Source organism: Penicillium crustosum (genome assembly GCF_028827405.1).
Source record: "Penicillium crustosum strain IBT 35664 chromosome Unknown utg000004l_segment0_segment0, whole genome shotgun sequence".
Lineage (NCBI taxonomy): Eukaryota > Fungi > Ascomycota > Eurotiomycetes > Eurotiales > Aspergillaceae > Penicillium > Penicillium crustosum.
In genome coordinates, this window is record NW_026623125.1 from 700,767 (window position 1) to 725,749 (window position 24,983).

The following is a 24,983-nucleotide window of genomic DNA, read 5'->3' on the forward strand; positions in this document are numbered from 1 at the left end:
CTTCATCATGACCCGACAATTTATGAACGACGTGAATATTCAAAAAACAGTCCATCCTGACTTTGATGTAGAGCAGACCCTAGCTCTACTGACTGTTGACGAGAAAATCGCTCTGATCTCCGGCAGCGACCCCTGGCACACTGCGCCCATACGCCGCCTTGGTATTCCTTCGATCCGTCTAACCGATGGACCCAATGGCGTAAGAGGAACCAAATTTTTCAATGGTGTTCCTGCGGCCTGCTTCCCATGCGGTGGGTGTCCATCTCATCGTTGTTCGATCCAATTACTAATTCACAACTAGGAACCGGTCTTGCAGCTACCTGGGACACCAAACTGGTCCAGAAAGGTGGGCAGTTACAAGGCCAAGAGGCCATTGCCAAAGGAGCATCAATTATATTGGGACCGACAACCAATATGCAGCGATCCCCCTTGGGCGGCAGGGGTTTTGAGTCTTTCAGTGAGGATCCAGTATTGGCCGGTAACATGAGTGCTGCAACCATCGCTGGTATCCAGTCTACTGGGGTGGCGGCTACCCTGAAGCATTTTGTTTGCAATGACCAGGAGCATCAGCGGCAGTCTGTTGATGCTGTTGTACCGGAGCAGGCTTTGCGGGAGATTTATCTTATGCCCTTCCAGATCGCGCAAAGAGACGCAAAGCCTATGTGTTACATGACATCGTACAACAAAGTTAACGGAACGCATGCAAGTGAGAGCAAGCCACTCATCAATGATATCTTGAGGAAGGAATGGGGTTTCGATGGGATGGTGATGTCTGACTGGTATGTATATATATCTGGGCTGGAGGCAGCCATGCGGACGTCCGAACTGTGATCTGACAAAATTTAGGTTTGGGGTTTATTCCACTGCAGAGTCAATTCAAGCTGGCCTTGACTTGGAAATGCCAGGGCCTTCATACATGCGTGGTAAGCTGGTCAAGCAAGCTCTGGGATGTGGTAAACTACTACCCTTTGAGCTTGACCAATGCGCAAGAGAGGTGTTGAAACTTGTGAAGAAGGTGCTCCCTCTTGGCATCCCAGAAAATGCGGAAGAGTTAACTGCGGATACCCCCGAGACATCATCGTTGCTTCGCTCTCTGGCTTCAGCAAGTTTGGTGTTACTTAAGAATGATCACGACATTTTACCGTTCAAGAAGAACAAGACAACAGCTGTTATCGGCCCGAACGCCAATTTTGCAGCATATTGCGGCGGCGGTTCCGCAGCACTCAAGCCTTATTATGCGATTAGCCCTCTGGAGGGACTGAGAGCACAAGTCCCGGATGTTCAATATTCTTTGGGAGTTCCGGGTTGGAAGAAAATGCCTCTTCTATCTCGGTTGACCAAAGCAAGCAACGGCCTTGAAGGGTTTGATATGAAGGTCTACCTCGAGCCACCGTCGAAAGAGGACCGGGAAATGGTTGACTCACTGTATGTCAATACAGCAGACATTTTCCTTGCAGATTACCGACACCCCAAAATCGAGACCAATCTGTTCTATCTGGAGCTCGAGGGCACAATCACACCAGAAGAGAGTTCAGACTATGAATTTAGTCTTTCGGTATCAGGTACCGGTAAAATCTTTGTTGATGGTCAATGCATTGTCGACAACGAAACTGTGCAGACCCCTGGTGATAGCTTCTTCGGCTCTGGAACAGTGGAGGAAATTGGAACCATCAGATTGGAGAAGGGCAAGACGTATAGAATCCAAATCACTTTCGGCACACTGCCGACAAGAACCTTCAATGTTGCAGGAGCCACTTCGTTTGGCGCGGGTGGCCTTCGAGCTGGTGGCGTTCCAAAGATTGAGATCGAGACCGAAATCCAAAAGGCAGTTGCATTGGCCAAGAAGGTAGATCAGGTCATCCTCTGCGCCGGATTGAACAGCGACTGGGAAAGCGAGGGGTATGATCGCAGTACTATGGACCTACCCCCGGGGACCGACAAGCTCATCGCTGCGGTGGTAGCGGCAAATCCCAACACAGCCGTGATAATACAGTCGGGGACTCCTGTGACTATGCCCTGGCTCAATGATGTCTCGTCGTTGGTTCACGCCTGGTACGGCGGCAACGAGACTGGGAATGCTATCGCTGACGTTGTCTTCGGCGCGGTGAACCCAAGTGGCAAGTTGCCGCTTAGCTTCCCGCACCGTAATGAAGATAACCCGGCCTTTTTGAATTTCCGAAGTGAAAGAGGCAGTACCAAATACGGTGAAGGTGTCTATATCGGGTACCGCTTCTACGAGAAATGCAAGAAGGACGTTGCATTTCCATTTGGCCATGGACTGAGTTACACCACGTTCAGGTTAAGCTCAATTTCTCTTCAACAGACCGACGAGGAGATTTTAATCACTGTTGATGTCCAGAACACTGGAAACGTTGATGGGGCGGAAGTTGTCCAGGTCTATGTTTCCCAGCAGAGTCCGACTATCAATCGACCACCCAAGGAGCTTAAAGGCTTTGAAAAGGTGCTCCTCCGCCCACAGCAGACCGAGACTGTGACTATCAAGATCCTCACGAAATATGCTACTAGTTTCTGGGATGAGCATAGAAACGCGTGGGTTCAAGAGGCCGGTTGTTACATCGTTCAAGTTGGGACGTCTAGCGCTGAACATCAACTATCAGCTGACTTTGAGATCGAACAAACTACGTGGTGGAATGGCTTGTAATTTTCCCACTTCTGCTTGCATTCCATACTGCGTCCGGTTTGTCTGTTAGAAACTTCTGTCGTTTCTTCGCATATACGTTGTACATTGTCTCATGCTTGTAACTTGTTCCTATGATTCAGTAGTATACGATAGAACATTCCGTGTCTAATATATCCTTCTCAACCTAGCACTTTACAAACACTATCTGAAAATGGAATTACACTAAATCAGAAAATTTCACTACGCAAACGTATGGATATGAAATTATTCCCCATTACGTGATAATTCAACTTTCGAAAGACTTGTTTGGGGGACCCTGGAGGGAAAGAAGAAGTGGATGTAGTCGGGTTTGTCACAGACCAAGTCCCAACGTTTTACTCTCGAAATTTAATCCAAGCGATAAGGGACCCTGACTACATTTCTAAATATAAATAATGCTCAAAATGGAAGAATGCAGGGTTTAGGGCCCCCTAATAATAGTTTTCTGCATGGTTCGCACAATAGCACGAAACTGTATCAGAGTTTCCATGTACTTTCCTGACTGGTAATATCGCTAATTTACTCACTAAGGTAGGCCGATTTTTAAACTTTGCTGCCTGAAAGGTACCGAAAATCAGGAAGGTTAAAATAGGTGGGTGGACATCCAAAAGGGCGCTAGCGACGACGCACGCACCGACCACTGAACCCTTAATTGGGATCCACTAGTCCCTATCTGCTGAAGGGTACGAGTACGAGATCAGCTTTAACTTTTATTTACCTTTAGTAGTCCAACTTTCCCAGGTTTCAGAGTCCAACCTTGGAAGATCTTTCACCAACCTTGAAAACATGGGTTCCTCTACCGATTCTGGGGCTGGGAAGGAACAAGCAGAAGAGTCGCCACCTGTATATTCGTTGGTTGACGACGGTGGACTCGTGGCAGAATCAGGAAACGTACAAGGTTCAGTCGAGCCACGATGATGATAATTTTATCGGCCCATTCTAATACTTGTTATAGAGGACGGCCGCATTGATGTGAACCTCGAGTCCAAGATTGCGAGAACCCTGGCCAAAATCATCGACCTACAGCAAGAAGACATCCACAATCCACCTCCCGACTATATCAACCTTACCAAACAAGTGACGTCATGCGAGTTCAAGCTCAACATTGTCATTCAAATTGTAGGAAGTCGTGGGGACGTACAACCTTTCATCGCGCTCGGAAATGCATTGCAAAAGCATGGTCATCGGGTCCGAATAGCGACACATGATATCTTTGCAGACTTTGTGCACGAGTCAGGATTAGAGTTCTACCCCATCGGCGGAGATCCTGCAGAATTGATGGCATTTATGGTCAAGAACCCCGGATTGATTCCGCAGATGAAGACACTGCGCGAGGGGGAGGTGAAAAGAAAACAGGCTATGGTAGCCACAATGCTCGAGGGGTGCTGGCGATCGTGCATTGAAGATGATCCACTCACCAAACAGCCATTTGTTGCAGACGCCATCATTGCTAACCCTCCTAGCTTTGCACACGTTCATTGTGCTCAGGCCCTAAGTATTCCAGTCCATCTAATGTTTACGATGCCGTGGAGCAGCACCAAGGCGTTTCCACATCCTCTCGCAAATCTACAATCCTCTTCTATGGATCCTCGCACTGCGAATTGGGTTTCTTACGGAGTTGTTGAGTGGTTAACTTGGCAAGGGTAAAGTCCCCCGTGAAATAATATGGGAAGCGACTAACATGGGAATTCAGGCTAGGAGATGTGATTAATCGATGGCGGGTCTCAATAGATCTGGAACCTATTCCCGCAACGGAAGGGCCCAGCCTCGCCGAAACACAGAAAATACCTTACACATATTGTTGGTCTCCAGCCCTTGTGCCAAAGCCACAGGATTGGCCAAGTCACATTGGTATGTCATCACTTTTGTTTCCTGTTGGAATGATGAAAGCCTAATGGTTTAGATGTCTGTGGATTTTTCTTTAGAGATCCCCCATCATATTCTCCACCCTCCGAGCTGAGGGAGTTTCTACAAGGCGGCCCACCTCCTGTCTATATTGGCTTTGGTAGTATTGTGGTCGATGACCCTCAAAAGCTGATAGACACCGTCGTTCTCGCGGTGCTAAGGGCAGGTGTACGTGCGATCATCTCGAAGGGTTGGAGCGGGCTAGTTGGAAGTCCAAACCCGAATATCTATTATATTGACGACTGTCCACATGAATGGCTCTTTCAACATGTCAGCGCAGTAGTTCACCACGGAGGCGCTGGAACTACTTCTTGTGGCCTCAGAAATGGCCGACCGACTGCCATCGTTCCTTTTTTCGGCGAGTGAGTTGTACTTTTTTTTTTACTTGACCCATATTTGACCTGCAAAGCTTCATCAGTGCTGATTCTCCTAGTCAACCCTTTTGGGGCAACATGGTTGCTCGGGCCGGTGCTGGACCTAGACCTATTCCATTTTCGTCTCTCAACTTTCAGAACTTGGCCACTGCTATCAAATTCTGCCTCACCCCAGAGGCAACAGAAGCCGCACGCATGCTGTCTGTCAAAATGCAGACTGAATCGGGTGTAACCGCAGCTGTGGAATCCTTTCATCGAAACCTTCCCCTGGACAAGATGAAGTGCAATTTAATGCCCCTCCAGGTTGCAGTCTGGACATACAAAAAAGGCAAAGGAAACGTGACCCTGTCAAACGCAGCGGTGCAAATCTTGATTGAACATCAAAAGATAGACGAAAAACGCCTTCAGTTGTATGTACCCCACTCGAGCTAGTACATGAACCTACTAACCGATGGCTACAATGTCACTCAGCCATCACGTCAATCCCATCGTTATCGAGCATCGCCGCTGGGATCCTGTAACCGGAATCTTTGCTGCAGCAACCACAACCGGGTCAACTATGCTGGGCTCGACCGCTGATATGATTTACAACCCATACAAAGAATATAAACGCGGTCGTTCACCAAAACCATCAGCGAGAGCCTTGCAAGCCCCGACACTCCCTGGCAGCCCACTTTCACGAGAACCCTCGTCAACAAGAATATCCGCTGCGGATGAGGCAAGTCGGAATAGTTCTCGCACACCGTCCGTTGGGCTCGGATCCCAAAGTGGGCCCGAAAAAAGCAGAAGCGGGCTATCCATCGCAGGCAGCATGGCAGGCGCGACGATGAAAGGATTTGGCAAATTCACCGGATCATACTTCAAAGGCGTAGTAGTCGATATTCCACATGCGGCCGCCGAGGGATTCCGACAGGTTCCTCGGTTGTATGGGGAAAAGCCCAAGGACTATGGTGCGATTCAGGATTGGAAATCCGGAGCTATCGTTGGTGGCAAGAATTTCGTGGATGGCATGACTGATGGCTTTACCGGTCTCTTTACACAACCCGTCAATGGAGCAAAAGAGGAAGGTGCTTTAGGTGCGGTCAAGGGATTTGCTAAGGGCACTATTGGGCTTGCAACAAAAGTCCCCTCTGGTAAGCAACTATCTCAATCCATGAAGCTAAGCGATGCTAACTTAGGCGTGTGTTCAGCGGGCATCGGACTGGTGGCTTATCCTTTCCAAGGAATTACTAAAAGTATCGAGGCGGCGTTTCGTTCACAAAGTCGCAAGGCCATTGTGAGTGCACGGCTAAAGAGTGGGTATTATGAAACGATGAGGATGCAGATCACCGATGAAGAGCGGCGTGAAACTCTGCAGGCATTTGATAAATTTTTATTGTCGTCAGATAAGTAGATAGACTTGGCTTAGATGTTTATCTTCAAACGTTTCACCTTCACAGTCTCAGGCAGAGTCAAATTCGATAAGATGATGAAGATGCTCAAGCTTGCAGAATACATGGAAAGTACTACAAATAGCTGGCATCGTAGGAAATGATACAAACGGAGAGTTGTCATTAAAATCTACGTTCATTTCAATCGTCAAAAGAACATTCACTAAACCAACCGAAAAACAAAACTTTCTGACAAAATTTAGAACTATCTCAACCTTCCACTAGTCACGGTATAGCAACTCATGATTCCGAGTTTACAGCGCTACAATCGCCGCTCCTTCCACCTGGAAGCATTGGTTGTGTAGCTCGAGGGATCAAAAGAAGAGCACCGGGGTGCTCACTGGCTTTCTTGAGGCGTTTCTTCTCCAGCCACATCAATATCCCAGGAACTCCAGCAACAACACAAGCAAGACCAACAAATAGACCAGTTGTCCAACTCGGTCGGTCGAAACGATTCCATGCCCACATGCAAACAGCCAAGCAGATCTGAAAGACTGTATTAAGGATGTTACCCCAGACCACAACATCCATTTTCCACAACGGAGTAGGCGTGGCCTGTTCAGTCGATGGATAACGTTGCTGTGCTTTCATAGGAAGGACACTCGGCTCTTGAGATTTCAAGAACCAATTCTTATGAATCTCAGCCAAGCGATCGAGCCCTTTCCGTCGACTCCCTTCTGACCAGCCTAATCGCCAGAAAGACCATTGGTAAAGATCACGGAGACGCCACGGGGCTAATCCAAACCCAGTGACGCAAAATAGGGCATTCAGGATTTGGGAATCGATCTCAATCCAAATGCGACGTGATGAATCGAGACTATCGCAACTTGGATGACACATTGCGGGCGCTGCATTGCACATCAAGAGGAAGAGCATCCCGCCCCACGCGACCACATTCAGACCGTAAATTGTGATGCAAGCTCCTAACGGCGTACACATCCACCGAAAGAAGGCATGGCATTTCTCTTGCCATGGGGCTTTGGGAATAGTCTCGACCGTGTCGTGGGAGACAGTCGTCTGCGTTAGGCGTTAGTGATAATCTTTCACCAAATTATGATCAAAGTGATTGGACATGCGGACCTTGTTATTGCATAGTGATGATTTAGCAATACTAGTACTGTCGATTTCAATTGAATTCATGTTTCTTATCAGTCTCTCGTCCATCATGTCACGAAATCGAAATCAGGAGAATCAATGAATCGATTTAACAGGGTAGGTGATTGATTAAATACAAGACTTCGAAAATAATCTGCGATTTCTCTATACATTTGCCACGCAAAAAGAAAAACTTTTATATACTCAGGTCGATACTAACTAGGCTCTGATTCAATAATGTGAGCCAAAATAGATACAATACTATAATGGGCCGGACCCTTTAGCTTATTTTAATAACCAATAGAATCTGTTCGTATTCGTATTCATTGCCTATCTGATCGATTGAAAACACTTCACTCTTGGCAATTGAAATCTGTGCTGGACGCTTTGATGGTGATATGATGCTTTGACTTACCAATGCACAAGGCAAAAATTGCCAAGTGCGTAAAGAGTGCTCGAACTCCGAAGTATATCCGAATATACGAATACGTACCTATACTGATATACGGACCTTGCCACGTCTTCCTGGTGGCTCATATCTACACCCCCAAACTACGCCTGATGTCATGGTTTAGGCTCCGAGTTAGTATATTTGTATATAAAGCATATGCCCTCAATCTGTCCCCGATCGTCCAATCTATCGTACAAGTCTGATCAAAATTCGTACTATCGTTATTATTCCTCAGACCAAAGCCAAAGGGACCCCTCAAAATGCATTTCACTCATCTCCTTCTATTGACTGTTCCCTTCGCGGCCGCAACGCCAGATCCACTGCCTGAAATCGACGATCTCATCGACGATATAACCAACATTGCGGAATCCGCAGCAAATTGGGGCGGTAACTTTGCTACAAGCATCTATAACGAAGCTACATCCCTCGTCGACGCTGTTCAAACGGGTGACACCTACAGTTCTATGGTTTCGAACGTGAATGATATTGCAAGTGCGTGGGAAACAGGTACTTCTGAGTCTGCAACGCAGACAGCAATTTCATTAGACTCTACTCCTACTCATGAGGCGAAAACCTCTCCTGCTGAGGGATTAAGGGCTCATGGGGCGGCTGCATGTCTGGGGTATGGGTTTGTTGCATTTTTAGGAGTCATAGTTGCTTTGTGAAGGATCTGAGACTTGGGAAATCATCCTGTGGATTTAATACCATAAGAAAGTGGCATATAGTAACCTATTTCAATTGAGATTATACGAATAGCAAACACCTTATACGGCCTTGTCACGTCGTTTTGGTCTTCTTTTTGGATGTCTCTATATGACGGGTGTGAAAAGTATCAACTGTGTGAGGACTTCTCTATGTATAACCTTCAATAGAGGCTTCCGTCATATATACATGTAGGAATAAAGCAGTAGTATATACGGTTGGCATCTTTTAAATTAGAGTATGCTGGATTATCTTTACAACAATAACAGTTTATATACTGCGTGCAAACGAAAAGTACGACGTAATATGAACATCAGCCACCAATCCAATAAGGACAATATTAGGGAAACCGCAACGCAGGCAAGCGACCTAATGGCAGAGGTGCGCCTGACTCCACGAGATTAGGGAAGATACATATACGTATGTACCATGAAGTGAGAAAACGAAAACCAAGAATGTCTCAACTAAATAGTAAGCACAACTTGGTTAAAGCCTATCATCATATTTTTATCGCAATTATGCTGTATATATTCATCCCTCTGGCACCCTAGCCACCTGCGCGAGATTCCCGCTTATAAATCCAACACCGGGCATTTCAAAACTGCGGGGTTAAGATATAAGAAACTCATTCCCCTTTTTCAATTGAAAGATTACTTTTTAAAACTTCGAAAAGGATCATTTCTGAGGTTATCCAACTCGAGATATTTTGTGTATTCCGCTCGCAGGGTTCGATTTTGCGGGGAGCCTATGACGTTGAACCTCTCACTTTCATCCTCTTGAATATACGCAAAATGACTAAATTATTCATGTGAGGCTCGGGTCTTGATTTAGAAAACATTGCTTTAACAACTCCCCAGCACCGGTGTCACGGGATACATCGGCGGTGACTGCCTAGCCACGCTTGTTGCCAACCACCCTGAGTTCTCATATTCCACTCTTGTTCGCACCACCGAAAAGGCCGACCAGGTGAAAGCCCAATACCCATTTGTCCGCATCATAATCGGAGACTTAGACGACTCAGCATTGCTGGAACGAGAAAGTGCCACCGCAGACATCGTGCTGCGTAAGTATCCAACTCAACGCTAAACGAGCACCAAGCATAATACTATATGGGCACTGCTTACCCCTGCAAAAAAGACACTGCAGATGCGTCAGACCATGTGGGAGCTGCGAAAGCCATAATTGCCGGTCTGGTAGCCGGACATACCAAGGAAACCCCGGGCTACTTGCTACACACCGGGGGAACTGGCATCCTGACGTGGGAGGACAGCGACAAGAACGAATACGGGAATAAAAGCGAGCATGTGTACAATGACTGGGATGGAGTGGATGAATTACTCAATTTGCCAGACCACGCATTTCATCGGAACGTTGACCAGCTCGTCCTCGGAGCTGGAACCCACCATGCCGATGTGCTCAAAACGGCGCTCGTTTGTCCGCCTACTATCTACGGTACGGATTTGCCAATCTCTACACAACAGAAACATATTATTAAATCTTCAGCAGGCAAAGGACGTGGCCCAGTTAACCAACATTCGCGCCAGGTATATGTTTTAGCGAATATGACGCTCCGTCGCCAGAAGGGCCCGATAATCGGCGCCGGCCAGTCAATTTCGAATCACGTCCACGTCCACGACTTGAGTGACGTCTATGCTCTACTTATTGACGCAGCTATTGCAGGTCGAACTGATGACGGGCTCTGGGGTCCTAGGGCCTACTACCTTACCGAGAACGGCGAACACTGCTGGGGTGAGCTAGCTCAAGCTACAGCAGAGGCAGCCACAAGGCTAGGATACCTGCCCGAGGCAAAGACGGAGGCACTTGACCCCGAGAGCGCCAAGAATCATGCAGGATATGAATCTCTCAGTTGGGGGATGAACTCTCGTGGTCGCTCACAGCGGGCACGCGAGATTCTAGCTTGGAATCCCTCACAACCCTGTCTAGTAGATGAACTACCGGATATTGTTCGCGTCGAGTGGCAGCGACTGCAAAGTTCTTCCTAAGATATGAGATGAGTTGATGTTTGGAATGTCTCTCTTAGGTCTCAGAGAATGCATTGATTAGTACTGGTGGGTTTGACTTGAGAAAATGCGGGGTGACCCGAGAGCTTTTGCTAGGTCTTATACTCCCGATCATTTGTGAATGGGAATTCGATGCGAGGTCCAGCTATTTAAATGCTGACTAGGGATATTTTAATCTGGCCAGAATGTCAGATCTTCAGAATCGAGACATGTTTTAACACTTGTAACAACCAAGCATTATGACCCGTTCATTTGGTACGAGTGTAAAGGCGGGATATTTTGGGACTCACGGCTCAATTACTCGAGTCTTATCATGTTCAAAGTTGAGGCTTATGGTATAATAAGGCGTAGCAACGTATCTCAGTCTCCAATGGAGTCAGCCGATGTAGGGATAGCCACGATTAAGATCCCACGAAATAAGCCTAGGCCATCAAAATCCCGACTAAAGAGCTGCATAATACCAAAACAAGAAATGAAAATCAAACTCGAATAAATGATACATAATCACGAAATTCAGGAAATTCCTGCAACTACCCGGCCCCGACTGGTGAGACGGCGAAGAATTGTGCCGACTCTTGGCAACCCAACTGGGCTGCTGCAGTTGTATTCGAACCCCAACTAGGGTAATCTTGGAGACCCTTGAGATTAATTCCCCCATGTAGAACATAATATTTCAGTTTACATCCAGCGGAGTCGGGGGTTTTAAATCACGACGGTGTAATATTTCGTCCTATTCTAAACTTTATATGGCATGTTGTCAACTCCGCGTGGAGGGACATGTGTTATACTAGATGTTATTTATCTATCTACAATGCGGATGCCCATTTCAATTTCCGTTTTTCCCCCTAATAGAGGCTTTACAACCAGTGAACTGAATTATTAACATTTCACTCATATTCCCACTGCTAGATTGTCATCGCCAGCGTTAACCTTCGCCATGGCGGACTCGGATTTCCCATTTTATAGGCCCGGAAGATCCGAACATGACGATAATATGAGCAGAGCATCTACAGTGGTGAAACGGAGGAGAAAGGTCGACGAGGAGAAATTTGCTCTGGGTCGAAGAGGAATCCTAGTTTTCTTTACTCTGTCTGTTCTCACCTTGATGGCCGCTTTGGATGGCACTTCGCTATCTGTTGCTTTACCTGTGAGTGTTTCAACAAAAGGATTTAAGGTCTCAAAACTTACCTAGCCCAGGAAATTGCAAAAGAACTCAATGGAACGGCCATCGAAGCATTTTGGAGTGGAACTTCGTTCCTGCTATGCTCAACAGGTAAGTGGTGTTATGTTCTTGCCACGGTAACGATCAACTCATTTAAACCTGGTATAGTTTTCCAGCCAAGCTTCGCATCCTTCTCGAATATCTTCGGCCGTCGACCTATGATCATGATCTCACTCATATTCTTCTGTGTCGGCGCTATAATCTCAGCAATCGCCAATAATTTTACCTATATGTTGATCGGTCGATCAATTCAAGGTGTCGGTGGAGGTGGCATTATATCCCTAAGCGAGGTTATCATAACCGACCTTGTCCCTCTACGATGGCGTGGTCAGTACTTCGGTATTCTCAGTGCAATGTGGAGTGTTGGATCCGTGACAGGACCTATCCTTGGTGGTGGATTCTCCGAAAATGTGTCTTGGGTAAGTTGGTTTATGGTGAAGCCGCAATTATCCATGCTAATTATGAAAAGCGATGGATCTTCTATATCAACTTCCCCTTCATCGGTGTGGGCGGAATTCTCGTGATCCTATTCTTGAACCTCAAGCTTGCACCGAGTTCATTAGTCGAGAAGCTCCGTCGGATTGACTATTTCGGCACCGTCCTATTCGTTGGAAGCATGTCGTCCTTCTTAATCCCCCTCAGCTGGGGTGGTATCTCATACGACTGGGACTCGTGGCACACTCTTGTGCCTCTTTGCGTAGGAGGAGTCGGGCTGATCGTTTTTGGATTCTACGAGACTTACTTCGCCACCGATCCGATTGTTCCGCCTGTGATATTCCAGAACCGCACGGCAGTAGCTTCGTTCATCGGGAGTGTTTTGCAGGGCTTGGTCCTATGGTGTGCCCTCTATTACCTCCCTTTGTATTATGAGGCAGTGAAGGAGTATAGCCCTATCATCTCGGGCGTTGCTCTATTCCCCGAGACATTCACAGTGGCTCCGAGTGGAATGGTAGCTGGTATCCTAATCACAGTAACAGGCAGTTACCGATGGGCTATCTGGCTTGGATGGGCCTTTTCAACTATCGGGCTGGGCTTAATGTGTCTGATCAAGGTGGATACCAGCATAGTCGGTTGGATCTTCCTCAACATCGTGCCCGGCCTGGGGTTGGGTATCCTCTTCCCATCTCTTGGCTATGCAGTGCAAGCTTCAGCAGACCCGGAGAACCTCGCTATTGCAGTTGCCATGTTTAGTTTCTTCCGTGCTCTTGGTCAAGCAATCGGCGTTGCTGTCGGTGGTGTTGTCTTCCAGAACCGCATGTTCACCAACATCTCGCGGTATTCTGCTTTGGCTCCTATGGCTGAGGCGTACAGCAAGGATGCTGCGGGGTTGGTCCAAGTCATCAAGGCGATGGCGGATGGCGCTGACAAGGCAAACCTCAAGGAAGCTTATACGGACAGTTTACGCACAGTGTGGATAGTCTGCTGTGGGGTGTCTGCTGTGGCAATGGTGGTCAGCCTCTTGACTGAACATTATGACCTTGATCGCGCATTAGAGACAAACCAAGGTCTTCGTGATGATGGCGAGTCTATTAACAGTTTGAAGGACTTGGAAATGCGGACAGACCGGAGAGTTGTCACGGAGCCTCGCCCTTGGGCGTGGTAGTGGATGTTCGTTCTTGACATGGTTCATGGAGAAAGGTCTATAATGTACAAAGTAATGACATTTACTGATGTTGATAATTGAAGTCTTCATTTAGGTTCTCTTATAATAGTTATCGAATAGATAATAATATATACTATATTAAACCTCTCCGAGAGGTGTAGCTACATGTAATTTAAGAATTTATAGGAGTTTATCAAACAATGCACGTGTGCACTGTTGTTTGGATGCTAGTTCGGGTACTCTTTTAGGGATGATTATAGGTATTACCACCCCACCCTATGGAAGCAATCTTGTTAGGCCGCGGGGATGAACGGGAACATCAGAGGACGTTCGACCGGCCGAGAGTGAAGAAGCATTACAATACGGGTGATCCCGAATAGAGGAAGGGGGTTTAAGCGTACGGACTGGCAAGGTTGAGGGTCTCCGCATAGGGCAGTGATACAAGGGAGTAGTGCATGGGATGTACTTTGCTGCAAGTAGCCGAAAGAAACAAAAACGGTGTTGAGCAAATATTATTGACAACATGGGATGTTGGACTTGAAACATTCGTGATCTCGTGTCACGACAATAAACATAGTATAACACCAGAAACAAAAACAAAAGGTCGTGACGTCGTAAAGTGGACATGATAAATAGCAGAAGGAGACAAGGCAAATTCAATCAGCGACCAAGTGCACGTAGCCGGTCTTTGAGTAGATCCATATCTCTGTCATATTCCATCCCAGCTGGAACGTGCTTTGGCTCCCGGTCACTATCTTTGAGCATCATAGACCGATAGTGACCATCGCCATCCGGTGCTCCGACAGTCACCCAGACAAACTTCGTTCCGGGGCTATTGGGCTGCGAGCGCTCCTGTGTTCCTTGCCAGAACGCTTCGTCGGGCAGGGATTCATCAGCAGAGGCAGAGTCGATCGGCGGTGGACGGCCTCCAAGTCGACCGAACTTAATCCAAACTCTGAGGGTATCTTTGATGAAGGCGATTTTCTGAATGAAGGAGTTCGCATCGAGGATATCCCGGATACGGTCTTCGGTCGAATTGATGGAATCCCCGTTCGCGATGCTGAGGAACGTGGCAGCCTCGTCAGAGGCCACGGCGCGGGTGTCAAAGCCTGCTGGGTGCATCTTGCCTTTTGCGGCGAAGAATCGAGCGGCGGAGGAGGAGAGATGGTAGAAGTCGATCCAGGGGGATGAGCTACGGGTGCGGCCTGGTGAGATCACTAGCTTTGTGTGATCGGGGAAGTTGAATTGGAAGGCTCCATCTCCGAAGCCCCAGATGCCAACATTACCCAGGCGCTGGTAGAACTTGACGAACTGGGCACTGTTGTGTTCAGGTAGATCTTCGTCCATGATGCCTTCGTCGCCATGTCGACCCAGCGCTCCGATCATGTATTTACCGAACTGATCCACGAGTTTCATACGCTTGATTTTCTCTGCGTCGGCTCGTTCAAACTCGTTTCCTGTGTTGGAGCGAAGTCTCATCGCCTTAGAGGTTTTAACATCGAAGAGTGAGGGCGGGATGAATGCTCGTCGGATGCCGCGGCATCCTAGCAACTCATCATCACGGTTCTCATAAAACTCAACCAAGTTTCCAGTGCGAGGAACTAACTGATCAGCCTCAGAGTAGTAAATCGGTTGTTGTTTGCCATCCGCGATGCTACGCGCTTTGCGGCGGATGTGTCTCTCGCCATCTCGAATCACGACACTCGTGGCCGGTTGCCCATTTTCTCCCTTGAAAACACATCCGACGCTGCCATCATCCAGAACATACCCAATACCATAACGGTTGGTGTAGTCGACCCATTTGATGACGTAGGCATGAGGCTGTTTTCGTGCTCCCCCTCTGCGCCTACTTGGTGCATGGTTGACCAGGTTGGTGAGCATAAGACGCAAGTCAGTGTTAACTTCGGTCAACGAAGTTCTAGGTAGAAGCTTGGAGGCATCATCTGCGTGAAATAGAGGGCTGAGCCCCAAGCTAGAGCGTGCCCTGCCACCAGCTGTCTTGCTGTTAGAGCGAGCGACGCCATTGGAGTCTGACCGACCTAGTCCATTAGATTCAGCGGAAGACTTCGACTGTGCCAATGAAGACCGAGCGGATTCTTCGATGGGGCTATCTCTCCGTCTTTCGCTTCGTCCGACACTGGCGTTGAGGTCTGCTCTTGATGTAGACTGCAGGGATGTCTGACGGGTGATCACGTTCCGCTCCTCCGGCCTGGCGGATGGTTGCCGTTCTCTGGTTGAGATGGAAGGCTGCATCAACTCCTGGTCAGCGGCTGCCAATCTGCGAGACTGAGAGCGTGTTTTGCCTACAGTCAAGCCTGATGGCATGCTTGTGGATTTGGCTAATTGTGGGGTAATATCCTTGTCCTTGCTACGCAGTGTTGTTGCTTGGGATGCAGATACCATTCTTCGTGTCCTGATAGGACGCTCTGCCAGGCCTCCACTTGGTACTTCCGCAACTGAAAGAGGCTTCGGCTCGGCTTGTGGGACATCTCGATATGGTCTAGACGACAGAACGGCGGGATCGCTGATTCCAGGTGCCTTCCGGGGAGAGATGGGGGGCACTCGAGCTTGCTGGCGTAGCGTTGCAGCATGGCTCTGCCCTTCCATTCGGCGCTGTTGAGCAGCGGCAAGAGCGGCATTGGTACGGGATGCTGCCATAGGGTTGGGACGGATGGAAACACTCCGCTGGGACATAGTGCTGCTGTTAAGCATTGCCTCCTCGCTGCGCATTACCTTTCGGGAACTCTCCGGGAGACACCAGTCTCCTTCAACGTCATGGGGCCATCGGTAAACGTAATCTGGTGACAAGGGTATTATCGGTCGTAGACCTCTAGAATCCTCTACATCACACTCAGAAAAAGCCGACTTCGAGCAGTTTCTCCCAACAGATTTCCGAGCCGTCCCGTCGGGCTTGCGTCCTACCCCGCAAAGTGAGTAGAATGCGGCTTTGCAGGAATGATATCGCTGGGCAGGGTCATCCACCTGGTACACATAGGCGCGGAGCTTCTCATCTGAGTCCAAGCCATATCCACTTACCACGCAATCACCTTGAGGTGAGGCGTCCTTAAGCCACAGTGGCTTGTTGAATCGGCATGAAGGGTCCAATTGACGAGGGATGCAACCATCATACATATTGAAGAATGGGTGCTCAACAATGTCGTCTGGGTCTGGTCGCTCCTCGTCCACCAGGTTCAAACAACGACTGACTAGATCTTTTGCTTCGTCGGGGATGTAATTTCCGGATTCTGATTCTTTGGGCCAGACATAATTCAAGTTCTGGACTTTCTTGTAAACCTCATCTTGCGTTTTCGATTGAAATGGCAAGTGTCCAGCAAGCATGGCGAAGCTAAAGGTACGAAATTAGTTCAACGACTGCACAGCAATATCGCGGGATTCTTACCATATTACACCCACGGACCAAATGTCGACTTTTTGTGTATGGCCGCCTTTGCTCTTGTCCAAAACTTCGGGAGCGATATAGTTGGGTGTACCGCATAGCGTATTCCGTCGCTTCGCATCTTTGTCGGACAGAATCATAGCCGCCAGACCAAAATCTCCAACCTTGATGTTCATGTTGTGATCGAGGAACAGGTTTCCCATCTTCAGATCGCGATGAGCAACGAAACGTTTGTGTAGATATTTGACCGCTGCGCAAAGCTGAATCATATACCGTCGCACTTCTGGCAAGCTGAAACACCGTCGTTTCCGAAACATATCCATGACAGACCCATTTGGACATAATTCCAGGACCACGTAGGTGCTAGATTCGAATGCGAATGCGCGGTAGAACTGGACGATAAAAGGATGGCGCATTTTAGAGTGGATCTGAAGTTCGGTTCGAAACTGCGACAAAAATTTAGGTACTGTCAAAATGGTCTGTATCCGGAGGCTCAGCATACCTTCTCCTCCATCTTTTTTTGGGGCATCGCCGACTTGACCACCTTCATGGCGTACACACGCCCATTGCGAGCCAATGAACCCTCATAACAAACTGCAAAACCACCTTTCCCCAAGAATGCGCCTATTGAGTATCGCTCTCCGCCATCTTCTGGCTCTGAGACTATTGACGGTGGAGGGTCGGCATAGCTTTTGGATGTTGCGAGCTTTTGCTTGTTATTTGGAACCACTGCATTTTTCTCGAACGCTTTACGATCCATGGCCAGCTTCGGTTTGATCATCTGGTTCGTTGAGCGCGGGGAGAGGGCCTCCATTATTGGCGGGTCGTCTTTTTATGGCAGGCGAATTAGGATAATATCTGTAGCTGAAGGCGTGCAGCGGATGGTGTATCGAGCGTGAATATCATTAAAAACATCGACCATGTGAGGGTTTGAAGGGTATCAAGTTCCGGCAATGTTTGTATCCGTGTAACCAACAAGTCAGAATTCGCTCCACTGTCGGGAAGCTGAAGCGCTGTTCAGTTGAGAACGGAACATAGGAAGTGAGAGATGGAACTTACCGAAATGCAAAGCGCTAATGAAGCAAAAATGTACAAAGCTCAGAAAGCAAATAACGGCGCCTCAATCGAGGGTTGGGGGAGGATGAAGAGTAGAAAGAGTCGGACCATAACAGTTTGCTCAAAACGGTAATCGATAAACACCCGCCGTTGGCCCGCAGGTCACGTGAGCGTACTCGGCCGCATTTTCATCGTCTGGGGGATACTCCTTTTTTTTTTTTTTTTCTGAATTAGATACCTACATATGTACCTTTATCTAAAGTTATCAAGATAGTCTTTTTAAAATTAACTGTTCTGTTTAATCTCTGTGCGTTCCTAGGGCTTTATATTTAGTTGTATATATTGCCGCGATATATTCGGGTTTGTTTACTTGACATCAAACCTTAAAAACTTATTTTGATAGTTCACAATCAAACGTAATATCTTGGAAAGTAATACGAGAGCATGAATACTCAGTAGCCACTCCATATCTGTAATGGTCTCATGATTACCTACCCTTGAGAGATCTATGTAGGCACTCTTATTCAATGAGTTGCCTGTCTAGTAGGTATGCTTCTGAGAGTGGATCCTACAGTAGCCCCTAGGACAGCCGCTTCATGTCTGTCATGTGCCATGTACTTTGAGTGTGAACGGCATTACTACCGCGACTTGACACTATATCCCTCCAAATTAAGCCCTAAAACAACTAGCACAGCACAGAATATCATATCCTAGTTTTACTGGAAAACCTTTCATCGGGCTATTGTGGCTATATGGAGGACAATATTCTGTCTATCCCCTAAAAGGTCGACGTAGTAAAGAGAGCCATACGGTACACTAAGTATTAGTCTACTCTTTATATTGTACAATTTGGAACTAACAAAATATTCGAATTAACATAAATGTATCTGAGGGGGTAGAGGAAAGTCCATCCTTTTGTCCTCCAGGTAGTTCGCAGCCCAATCATTTCCCTCGGCATTTGAAATGACAACCCCATAACTGCCTGATGATTCCACCGGGGTCGAAAAGACCTCGTCGATCCTCTCCGGGGAGTGGCAAAATCGTGGAGACGCTATTTTAGTACCATATCGTCGAGGTTATGCTGGGTGTGGAGGTAGTGAGTTGGTGTTGAGCGTGGGTACGAGGATTCAGTATGTACATACTAAGTGAGGATGTGTGTCGAGGGTATGGACCTACCTACATGTAACTAACTCGCAAACAATGGGGAGAGCACGGGGTGAGCGATCAGGTTGCTCACCGAGCAGCTCAGCGTCGCAAGATCGCTGGGTGGCTCAGGGCGGCGAGGCGACAAACTTACCCTGGGCAACCCGAAGCGGCAATGTTACCGTCAACCATTATCACAGGAGCAAAGCAGAATGCCAAGGATGTTATTATTATGTTAATTAAATATATTAGACTATCTGAAGATCTATAACACCTCGTTGTCTTGCTTCTAGTCACAAACAAAACCCCCGGAACAAATACAGGTAGTCTCCTAGCTATGGGTAGGAGGTATGTCAGCCCCAAAGAATATTCATCCTTGTCCATATACTGTCTTTCTTGATCGGCACATTCTCCGGGTCATTGTTGGCTTCTTCTATCGCTTGTTGAACCGGCACCAGATTCAGAGGAATTATCTCTGTCCGGCGGATCAGCTTATAGCCCCCGTACGCGAAAAGAACGAGTGGAATATCCCTGGTGTCAAGGTTAGTAGACTGAATTTATTGCGGCAAAGAAGAATACTCACAGATACGATGAGACGAATGAGGCAGGGTCCCAATTTCCTGTGGTGAAAACAACGAATCCACCAGTAAGGAGAATCACGACACAAGAGACCAACGCGAACCAGCTTGTGTATCCTTGATGATGTCAGTATTGGAATTCCCTCATAACTTGAAATGTTAGAAATCGGGCTTGGGATACATACTGGTGATGCGATTATGCCATGGCAACTCTGTTGGTGATATGCCCTGTTTATCCAGCGCTTGCAACAACCGAATATGATTGAAAGCGATGGTGATCCACGAGACCAAGGTGCCAGCGGCAGTCAAATCAACGAACCACCAGAAGACATTCATGGCATTGTTGGATACACACATGTAGGCCAGGAATGAGAAGGCAACCTGAAGCAACACACACATGTATGGTACTCCCCACTTGGTGGTACGCAGGAATATCTTTGGAGCATGCCCCTTGACCGCAAGACCATATAACGTTCTTGTTCCTGTGAGAATACTCTGGTTCGATGCAGACCACGCAGAGGTCAAGCATACGGCGTTCACGACAGAAGGAATAGCCTTGATGCCTGCATCACCGGCGGCAATGACAAACGGACTTGTAGCCGCAGTACCAGAGTCTGTGCCAAGACGTTCATCGGCGCTAGAGACCAGCATGCCCACGACGATCACAGTGGCAACGTAAAAGATAGACACTCGCGCAAATACCCTTTTACAGGCCTTTGGGATATTCTGTCGTGGGTTTTTTGTTTCACCAGCAGTCGTGGCCAAAGACTCTACACCTGCGAACGAGTAGACTGCATTGGTCATAACAGCCCAGAATCCGAGGAATCGCCCCAAAGACCCAGTAGCAATATACTCAACGAATGGGCCAGGGTCTTTCCAGTAATGGAAGCCTCGTCGGGGCACACCCGGCACACCGCCAAGATCAATGACAAGGCCGAGAATGACCACAAAAATTACCAGCAGGATCTTAAGAATGGCGAAGATGAATTCGATCTCGCCATAGACGCTGATCAACGAGACGGCGACAGCCACAGACACCACTATAAGGATAGTGACCCAGACGGCAGCGTTGATATCCGTCCAGTACTGGATAAGGACCACACTGGCGGAGATCTCACTCGGCACGCTGATAAAGCATCCATAAACAACATTCCAGCCGACGGCAAATGCCAGCGCGGGATCAACCAAGATCTCTGCATGTCGGACAAAAGAACCAGTGACCGGCAGTAGCGCTGAGACTTCTCCCAATGCAAATTGAATGCAGCAGACTACCAGGCCAACAAACAGGTAGCCTAGCAGGGCACCCAGAGGACCACCGGTGGCGATCGAGCCCCCAGACCGAGAAAGAGACCCGTACCCTATATTAGGTCAGTTATAAAGTTGCTGTCTTCATAATGGTTTACACACAATTGCGCCCGCAATAGCAATCATCTGAATATGGCGCTGCCCCAGACCACGGATCAAACTTTGGCGTTCATACTGGGTAACGATCTGCCCATCGTCGACGACGGCAGCGCTCGATGGACCGGACTGTGGGGTGAAGTGTTGATCTTCTACATCGTGAACATCTTGAACGATGTACTGACTCCCCGTCTTGGTAGAACTGTCTTGGTCCTTGAATATCCCTGCCATGGCGTCGTTGCAGGAAACAAAGTCTTCCAAACAGAAAATATTTCCACGCTAGAGAGGGGCAAGTAAGCTAATCACACCATTTGACTGGTCGATGAGGGAAGGCTAATTTTTTGGCTTATCTGGCTGGGTGGGTTAAAGCCGAGCTTTCGCGTAACGGGAATTATATTAAGGAGAGACATCCAGACGAAAACTTGCAGTTGGCGGGTCTCGAGCGTGACGGGGTAAATTGAGATAAGATGCAAGAGGTGATTGGCTCATTGATTGCAGAATGTCGCAATTTCAACGGAAAAGCAATATGTATTGTAAAGGGAATGAGATGCAATAATAGAATGGTGCAATATTTACTCTGTACTCCATACAACATACAACATACACACTCGGGAAGTGTCCGAGCTGTTATAAATTCCACGTGTGGGTTTCACCATTTACTGGAACAAGAACAAGGCTAGCCCTATCTGAATCATATGCCCGGACATAATCCGTCTTTGGAAATAACTATCCCACTGGTTCTCCGTACTCTGTACTCCGTACAATATATGGAATAATACTCATTGCTCAAGTGCTACTTTCATGCTGGACCTTTCTCCGACAAAATCTGTGTGGAATATAGTCGATCTCTAGTTATAGACTAAGAAGTACGTACCCCATGGTTTCCGTGACATTCAACGCTTTTGCGTATCTCTCACCTTGAAATATGGGAGGGGAAAGAGTGATCCAAAATTTTCAAATATGTATAAATCCCATAGTTAGTTCGACGTATAATTACATCAAATTCCACGAATCTTCAGCAACTGGGGTTGTTACTGCCAAGCAAACGTTGGAAATAATAAGCCTCCTATGATCGCTGGTACCTCTTCATAGGCGCCCGGGCGGAAGATGACGCTGAGTAATCAACACGCGCCGGGGTTCGTACCGCGGAGGTAAGAAAGTGACTCAAGCTTCATATGCTTACTCTCCCATTCTCCAGCCATGTCGTTAACATTGAAGCTCTCCTCCTTGGCAATCCGGACTTTGTCCAAGCCCATCGCTGTAAGCTTGCATCTCGAGCTCAACCTTGCCAAACCTGTAAGCTGACCCACACAGTCTCAAATCAAAGCCCAGGCCCGCGAACATGAACGCTTTCGCAAGATCTGCGTCTCTATGGCCCAAGCTCTCCATCGATTCGATATGCGTCTCCGACTAGGCTCTATCCGCGATACTGCTGCCTCCCAACGCCAAGCTGCCGCCGCCGCCGAAGCTCGAAAACACAAGCCTACAATCCCCACCGTTCGAAACGCGGCCGACACGAAAGCCGCAGAGGAGGCAGAGGCCAAGGCCAAGGCTGCCGCAGAAGAGGCAGCCAAACCCCATCACTATCGTATCCGTCCCCTTTCCGAGTCTAAAGCTATTGAGTCCGGTGCCAACTTCATCTCCGAATCCTTCCTCTTCCTCGTTGCTGGAGGCCTGATCCTTTTTGAGTCATGGCGGTCACGGAATAAGGAAAGCACACGGCGGGAAGGTGTGGAGGGAAGATTGGCAGATCTGGAACAATCCGAACAGGCGGCTCGTGAAGCTCTGGTGGCACTCGAAAAGGAGCTACTCCAGCTAAGAGCAAAGCACGGCGAGTTGCCCAAGTTGTCTACAAAGAGGATTCTGTCTCCTGAGATCTATGAACAACCTGCAGAGACTGATATGCCGGAAGTCCCACAGGGGTGGCTCTCCCGCATTTCCTCGTACATTTCTTTTGGTCAAAGCGCTGAGACGACGACCGAGTCTGTGCCTAATACCCAGCCCACAACAGAAAAGGCTGCACCTACAATCCAAACTCCGGACCAGTCTGCTGTATCGGCTAGCCAGACACCATCATCTGCATCGAAAAGCTCATGATTGCTGATTTCGATTGATATTCGTATCATACCTAGCGAGATCCTATTATATAAGGTTAGGCGTGCATTTGCTTTTACATTCGATCAAGATACCCCATTGAACAGACCACTAGAAAGATTACAAGGACCTGTTTTATTTTGGAGGATAGGGGTTGCAAGGCGGAGTTACTTGTTGATATTCTCCCCGCTCCTTCCCTAAAATGTACATACACACACACCACGTCTATAGAGGCAACAACTCTTCTCTTTGACTCTTCTCTCTTTCATCGGCCCTTTTCGCCTAACGCTTCTTTTTTCAATCCCTTGTGTCTATTGTTTCCCTCTTTACTATGGGTGCTCAATCTCTTTCTTCTGACAACCCTCCCTCTCCTCGCTCCGCTGCAAGCCCGCTCAATTCATCAGTGCCATTTATCCCCATATCTACGCCAGCTCCTCGAACGACTGATAGTGAAAGTCCGCATTCTAGCCTCATGTCTGCAATCGGAATGACTACGACTACGCCTCCGCCAACGCTTGGTCTTCGAGGTGAATACAACCCAGAACTTCGGAAACGCGATGAATGGCCCAGGCTGTCTACCACCCTCACTGCTCTGGGGACAATGAAAGAAGGTAAACTACTATCATCCACTATCCATTTACTCAACATTTGGAGCTAAACATATTCCCTAGCTTCACCAGGGCCCTCGAAAACAGACTTTAGTTGTGGGTTCCCTTGACTCCCTTGGCAAAGGTCCAAATGTTAACTCCCTTCAAGCTCTATGGGCTGCCCGAGACGCCGACTTCAGCTTCGAGCTCATCTACCAGAACCGCACCCTGTCTACCTTCGACGTCCTTCACCAGATACACTCCATCAAGCTCAATGCGCTTTTGTTAACTCCTGGTCGGCTGGGCGTATACACAAGACATCAAACTGCCACTGCAATCCAGAAGTTTACTGAAGCCAACAAGAACTCATTGGGGGTGATTGTGTACCTAATGGATGCGAGATCATCTGGCAACGAACAGATCGAGGCAGTGCAGTCTCTCGGTGCACTACATCACTGCCTTTCATTGGGCTTCTCAGAGCCGCCCCCTGTACTTGTTGTGTCTGACGCATCCTACCTCCTGGATTGCATAGGCGCTTACATGAAGAGTGTCTCTCGCGCAAACCCGGTGAGTCATAGTTTAATCACAAGGCTTGCGTTGTATTGGCCATTCACTCATTAACCGCGATTAGATTCCAATCAACACCTCTGGGGATAAACCACAGTGGCCTAAATCGCCTATGCCTGCGTCTGCGCCTGCATCGTTTCCGCCTTCGAGATTCTCGTTTACAGCCCAGCCCAAAAGTTGAAACTCCGGGTACATGCATTCCAGAGGACCGGTCGCTTTTTCGAGAAGGAAATTTCTTCGATCTCAGGGATTTGCACCGAGGGGGAGTCCACACAACATTCTATGGACGAGCGGTGGACCTTTTTCTTGATCGAGCATGTATGATTACAATCCAATCCACATCGTCATATCCTTTTGTCGCCGAATGTTTGTCCTGCTGCATGGGGTCCGGAGAGTCCAAACTTCTACTCCAGGGGACCACGCAAATTTATTCATGGTCTAAGAGGTTAACTGCCGATGTTGTGGTCTTACTTTAAACAACATGGATATAAACGTATCCCTTGGTAATCTACAATTTTACCCCTTCTGTCGCCGACATACCGTTACCTGAAGTCTTGGATCTTGTTTTAGTTTCTTTTTGTAGTATATATATATGTATCCTTTGTGTCCGCCAAACACTGCTTTTTAGTATCACTCATGAGTTCATTCAACACCCCGAAAGATCCCACGATTTACCA

At 47.9% G+C, this 24,983-nt stretch overlaps 10 protein-coding genes across 10 annotated transcripts; 7 read left to right on the forward strand and 3 right to left on the reverse strand.

The window, feature by feature from the left end:
- Positions 1 to 7: 7 nt before the first annotated feature.
- N7487_009321 (beta-glucosidase) lies at positions 8 to 2,662 on the forward strand (the record flags this gene model as incomplete). The annotated part of the gene is made up of 3 exons (XM_056877051.1): positions 8 to 251; positions 302 to 779; positions 847 to 2,662. The coding sequence occupies 3 exons, from the start codon at positions 8 to 10 to the stop codon at positions 2,660 to 2,662; spliced, it is 2,538 nt and encodes an 845-aa protein (XP_056725631.1).
- An 804-nt stretch (positions 2,663 to 3,466) lies between these two features.
- On the forward strand, positions 3,467 to 6,352 carry N7487_009322 (glycosyltransferase; the record flags this gene model as incomplete). Its single annotated transcript, XM_056877052.1, has 7 exons — positions 3,467 to 3,578; positions 3,636 to 4,323; positions 4,374 to 4,531; positions 4,584 to 4,947; positions 5,019 to 5,369; positions 5,431 to 6,092; positions 6,150 to 6,352. The coding sequence occupies 7 exons, from the start codon at positions 3,467 to 3,469 to the stop codon at positions 6,350 to 6,352; spliced, it is 2,538 nt and encodes an 845-aa protein (XP_056725632.1).
- A 277-nt stretch (positions 6,353 to 6,629) lies between these two features.
- Positions 6,630 to 7,529, reverse strand: N7487_009323 (DUF2985 domain-containing protein; the record flags this gene model as incomplete). The annotated part of the gene is made up of 2 exons (XM_056877053.1): positions 6,630 to 7,406; positions 7,437 to 7,529. 2 exons carry the CDS (start codon positions 7,527 to 7,529, stop codon positions 6,630 to 6,632), a joined length of 870 nt encoding a protein of 289 aa, XP_056725633.1.
- Positions 7,530 to 8,195: 666 nt separating this feature from the next.
- N7487_009324 (uncharacterized protein) lies at positions 8,196 to 8,600 on the forward strand (the record flags this gene model as incomplete). Its single annotated transcript, XM_056877054.1, has 1 exon — positions 8,196 to 8,600. One exon carries the CDS (start codon positions 8,196 to 8,198, stop codon positions 8,598 to 8,600), a length of 405 nt encoding a protein of 134 aa, XP_056725634.1.
- Positions 8,601 to 9,428: 828 nt separating this feature from the next.
- N7487_009325 (uncharacterized protein) lies at positions 9,429 to 10,640 on the forward strand (the record flags this gene model as incomplete). The annotated part of the gene is made up of 3 exons (XM_056877055.1): positions 9,429 to 9,445; positions 9,495 to 9,700; positions 9,775 to 10,640. 3 exons carry the CDS (start codon positions 9,429 to 9,431, stop codon positions 10,638 to 10,640), a joined length of 1,089 nt encoding a protein of 362 aa, XP_056725635.1.
- A 955-nt stretch (positions 10,641 to 11,595) lies between these two features.
- N7487_009326 (uncharacterized protein) lies at positions 11,596 to 13,483 on the forward strand (the record flags this gene model as incomplete). Its single annotated transcript, XM_056877056.1, has 4 exons — positions 11,596 to 11,805; positions 11,856 to 11,931; positions 11,989 to 12,299; positions 12,350 to 13,483. The coding sequence occupies 4 exons, from the start codon at positions 11,596 to 11,598 to the stop codon at positions 13,481 to 13,483; spliced, it is 1,731 nt and encodes a 576-aa protein (XP_056725636.1).
- A 660-nt stretch (positions 13,484 to 14,143) lies between these two features.
- On the reverse strand, positions 14,144 to 17,694 carry N7487_009327 (CDC5/polo family serine/threonine-protein kinase; the record flags this gene model as incomplete). The annotated part of the gene is made up of 3 exons (XM_056877057.1): positions 14,144 to 16,829; positions 16,884 to 17,326; positions 17,383 to 17,694. 3 exons carry the CDS (start codon positions 17,692 to 17,694, stop codon positions 14,144 to 14,146), a joined length of 3,441 nt encoding a protein of 1,146 aa, XP_056725637.1.
- A 1,738-nt stretch (positions 17,695 to 19,432) lies between these two features.
- Positions 19,433 to 21,289, reverse strand: N7487_009328 (Amino acid/polyamine transporter I; the record flags this gene model as incomplete). The annotated part of the gene is made up of 4 exons (XM_056877058.1): positions 19,433 to 19,610; positions 19,663 to 19,774; positions 19,843 to 21,015; positions 21,061 to 21,289. 4 exons carry the CDS (start codon positions 21,287 to 21,289, stop codon positions 19,433 to 19,435), a joined length of 1,692 nt encoding a protein of 563 aa, XP_056725638.1.
- Positions 21,290 to 22,258: 969 nt separating this feature from the next.
- On the forward strand, positions 22,259 to 23,155 carry N7487_009329 (OPA3 family protein; the record flags this gene model as incomplete). Its single annotated transcript, XM_056877059.1, has 2 exons — positions 22,259 to 22,318; positions 22,373 to 23,155. The coding sequence occupies 2 exons, from the start codon at positions 22,259 to 22,261 to the stop codon at positions 23,153 to 23,155; spliced, it is 843 nt and encodes a 280-aa protein (XP_056725639.1).
- Positions 23,156 to 23,483: 328 nt separating this feature from the next.
- Positions 23,484 to 24,487, forward strand: N7487_009330 (uncharacterized protein; the record flags this gene model as incomplete). The annotated part of the gene is made up of 4 exons (XM_056877060.1): positions 23,484 to 23,763; positions 23,824 to 23,856; positions 23,909 to 24,306; positions 24,371 to 24,487. The coding sequence occupies 4 exons, from the start codon at positions 23,484 to 23,486 to the stop codon at positions 24,485 to 24,487; spliced, it is 828 nt and encodes a 275-aa protein (XP_056725640.1).
- Between the last annotated feature and the right edge of the window lie 496 nt (positions 24,488 to 24,983).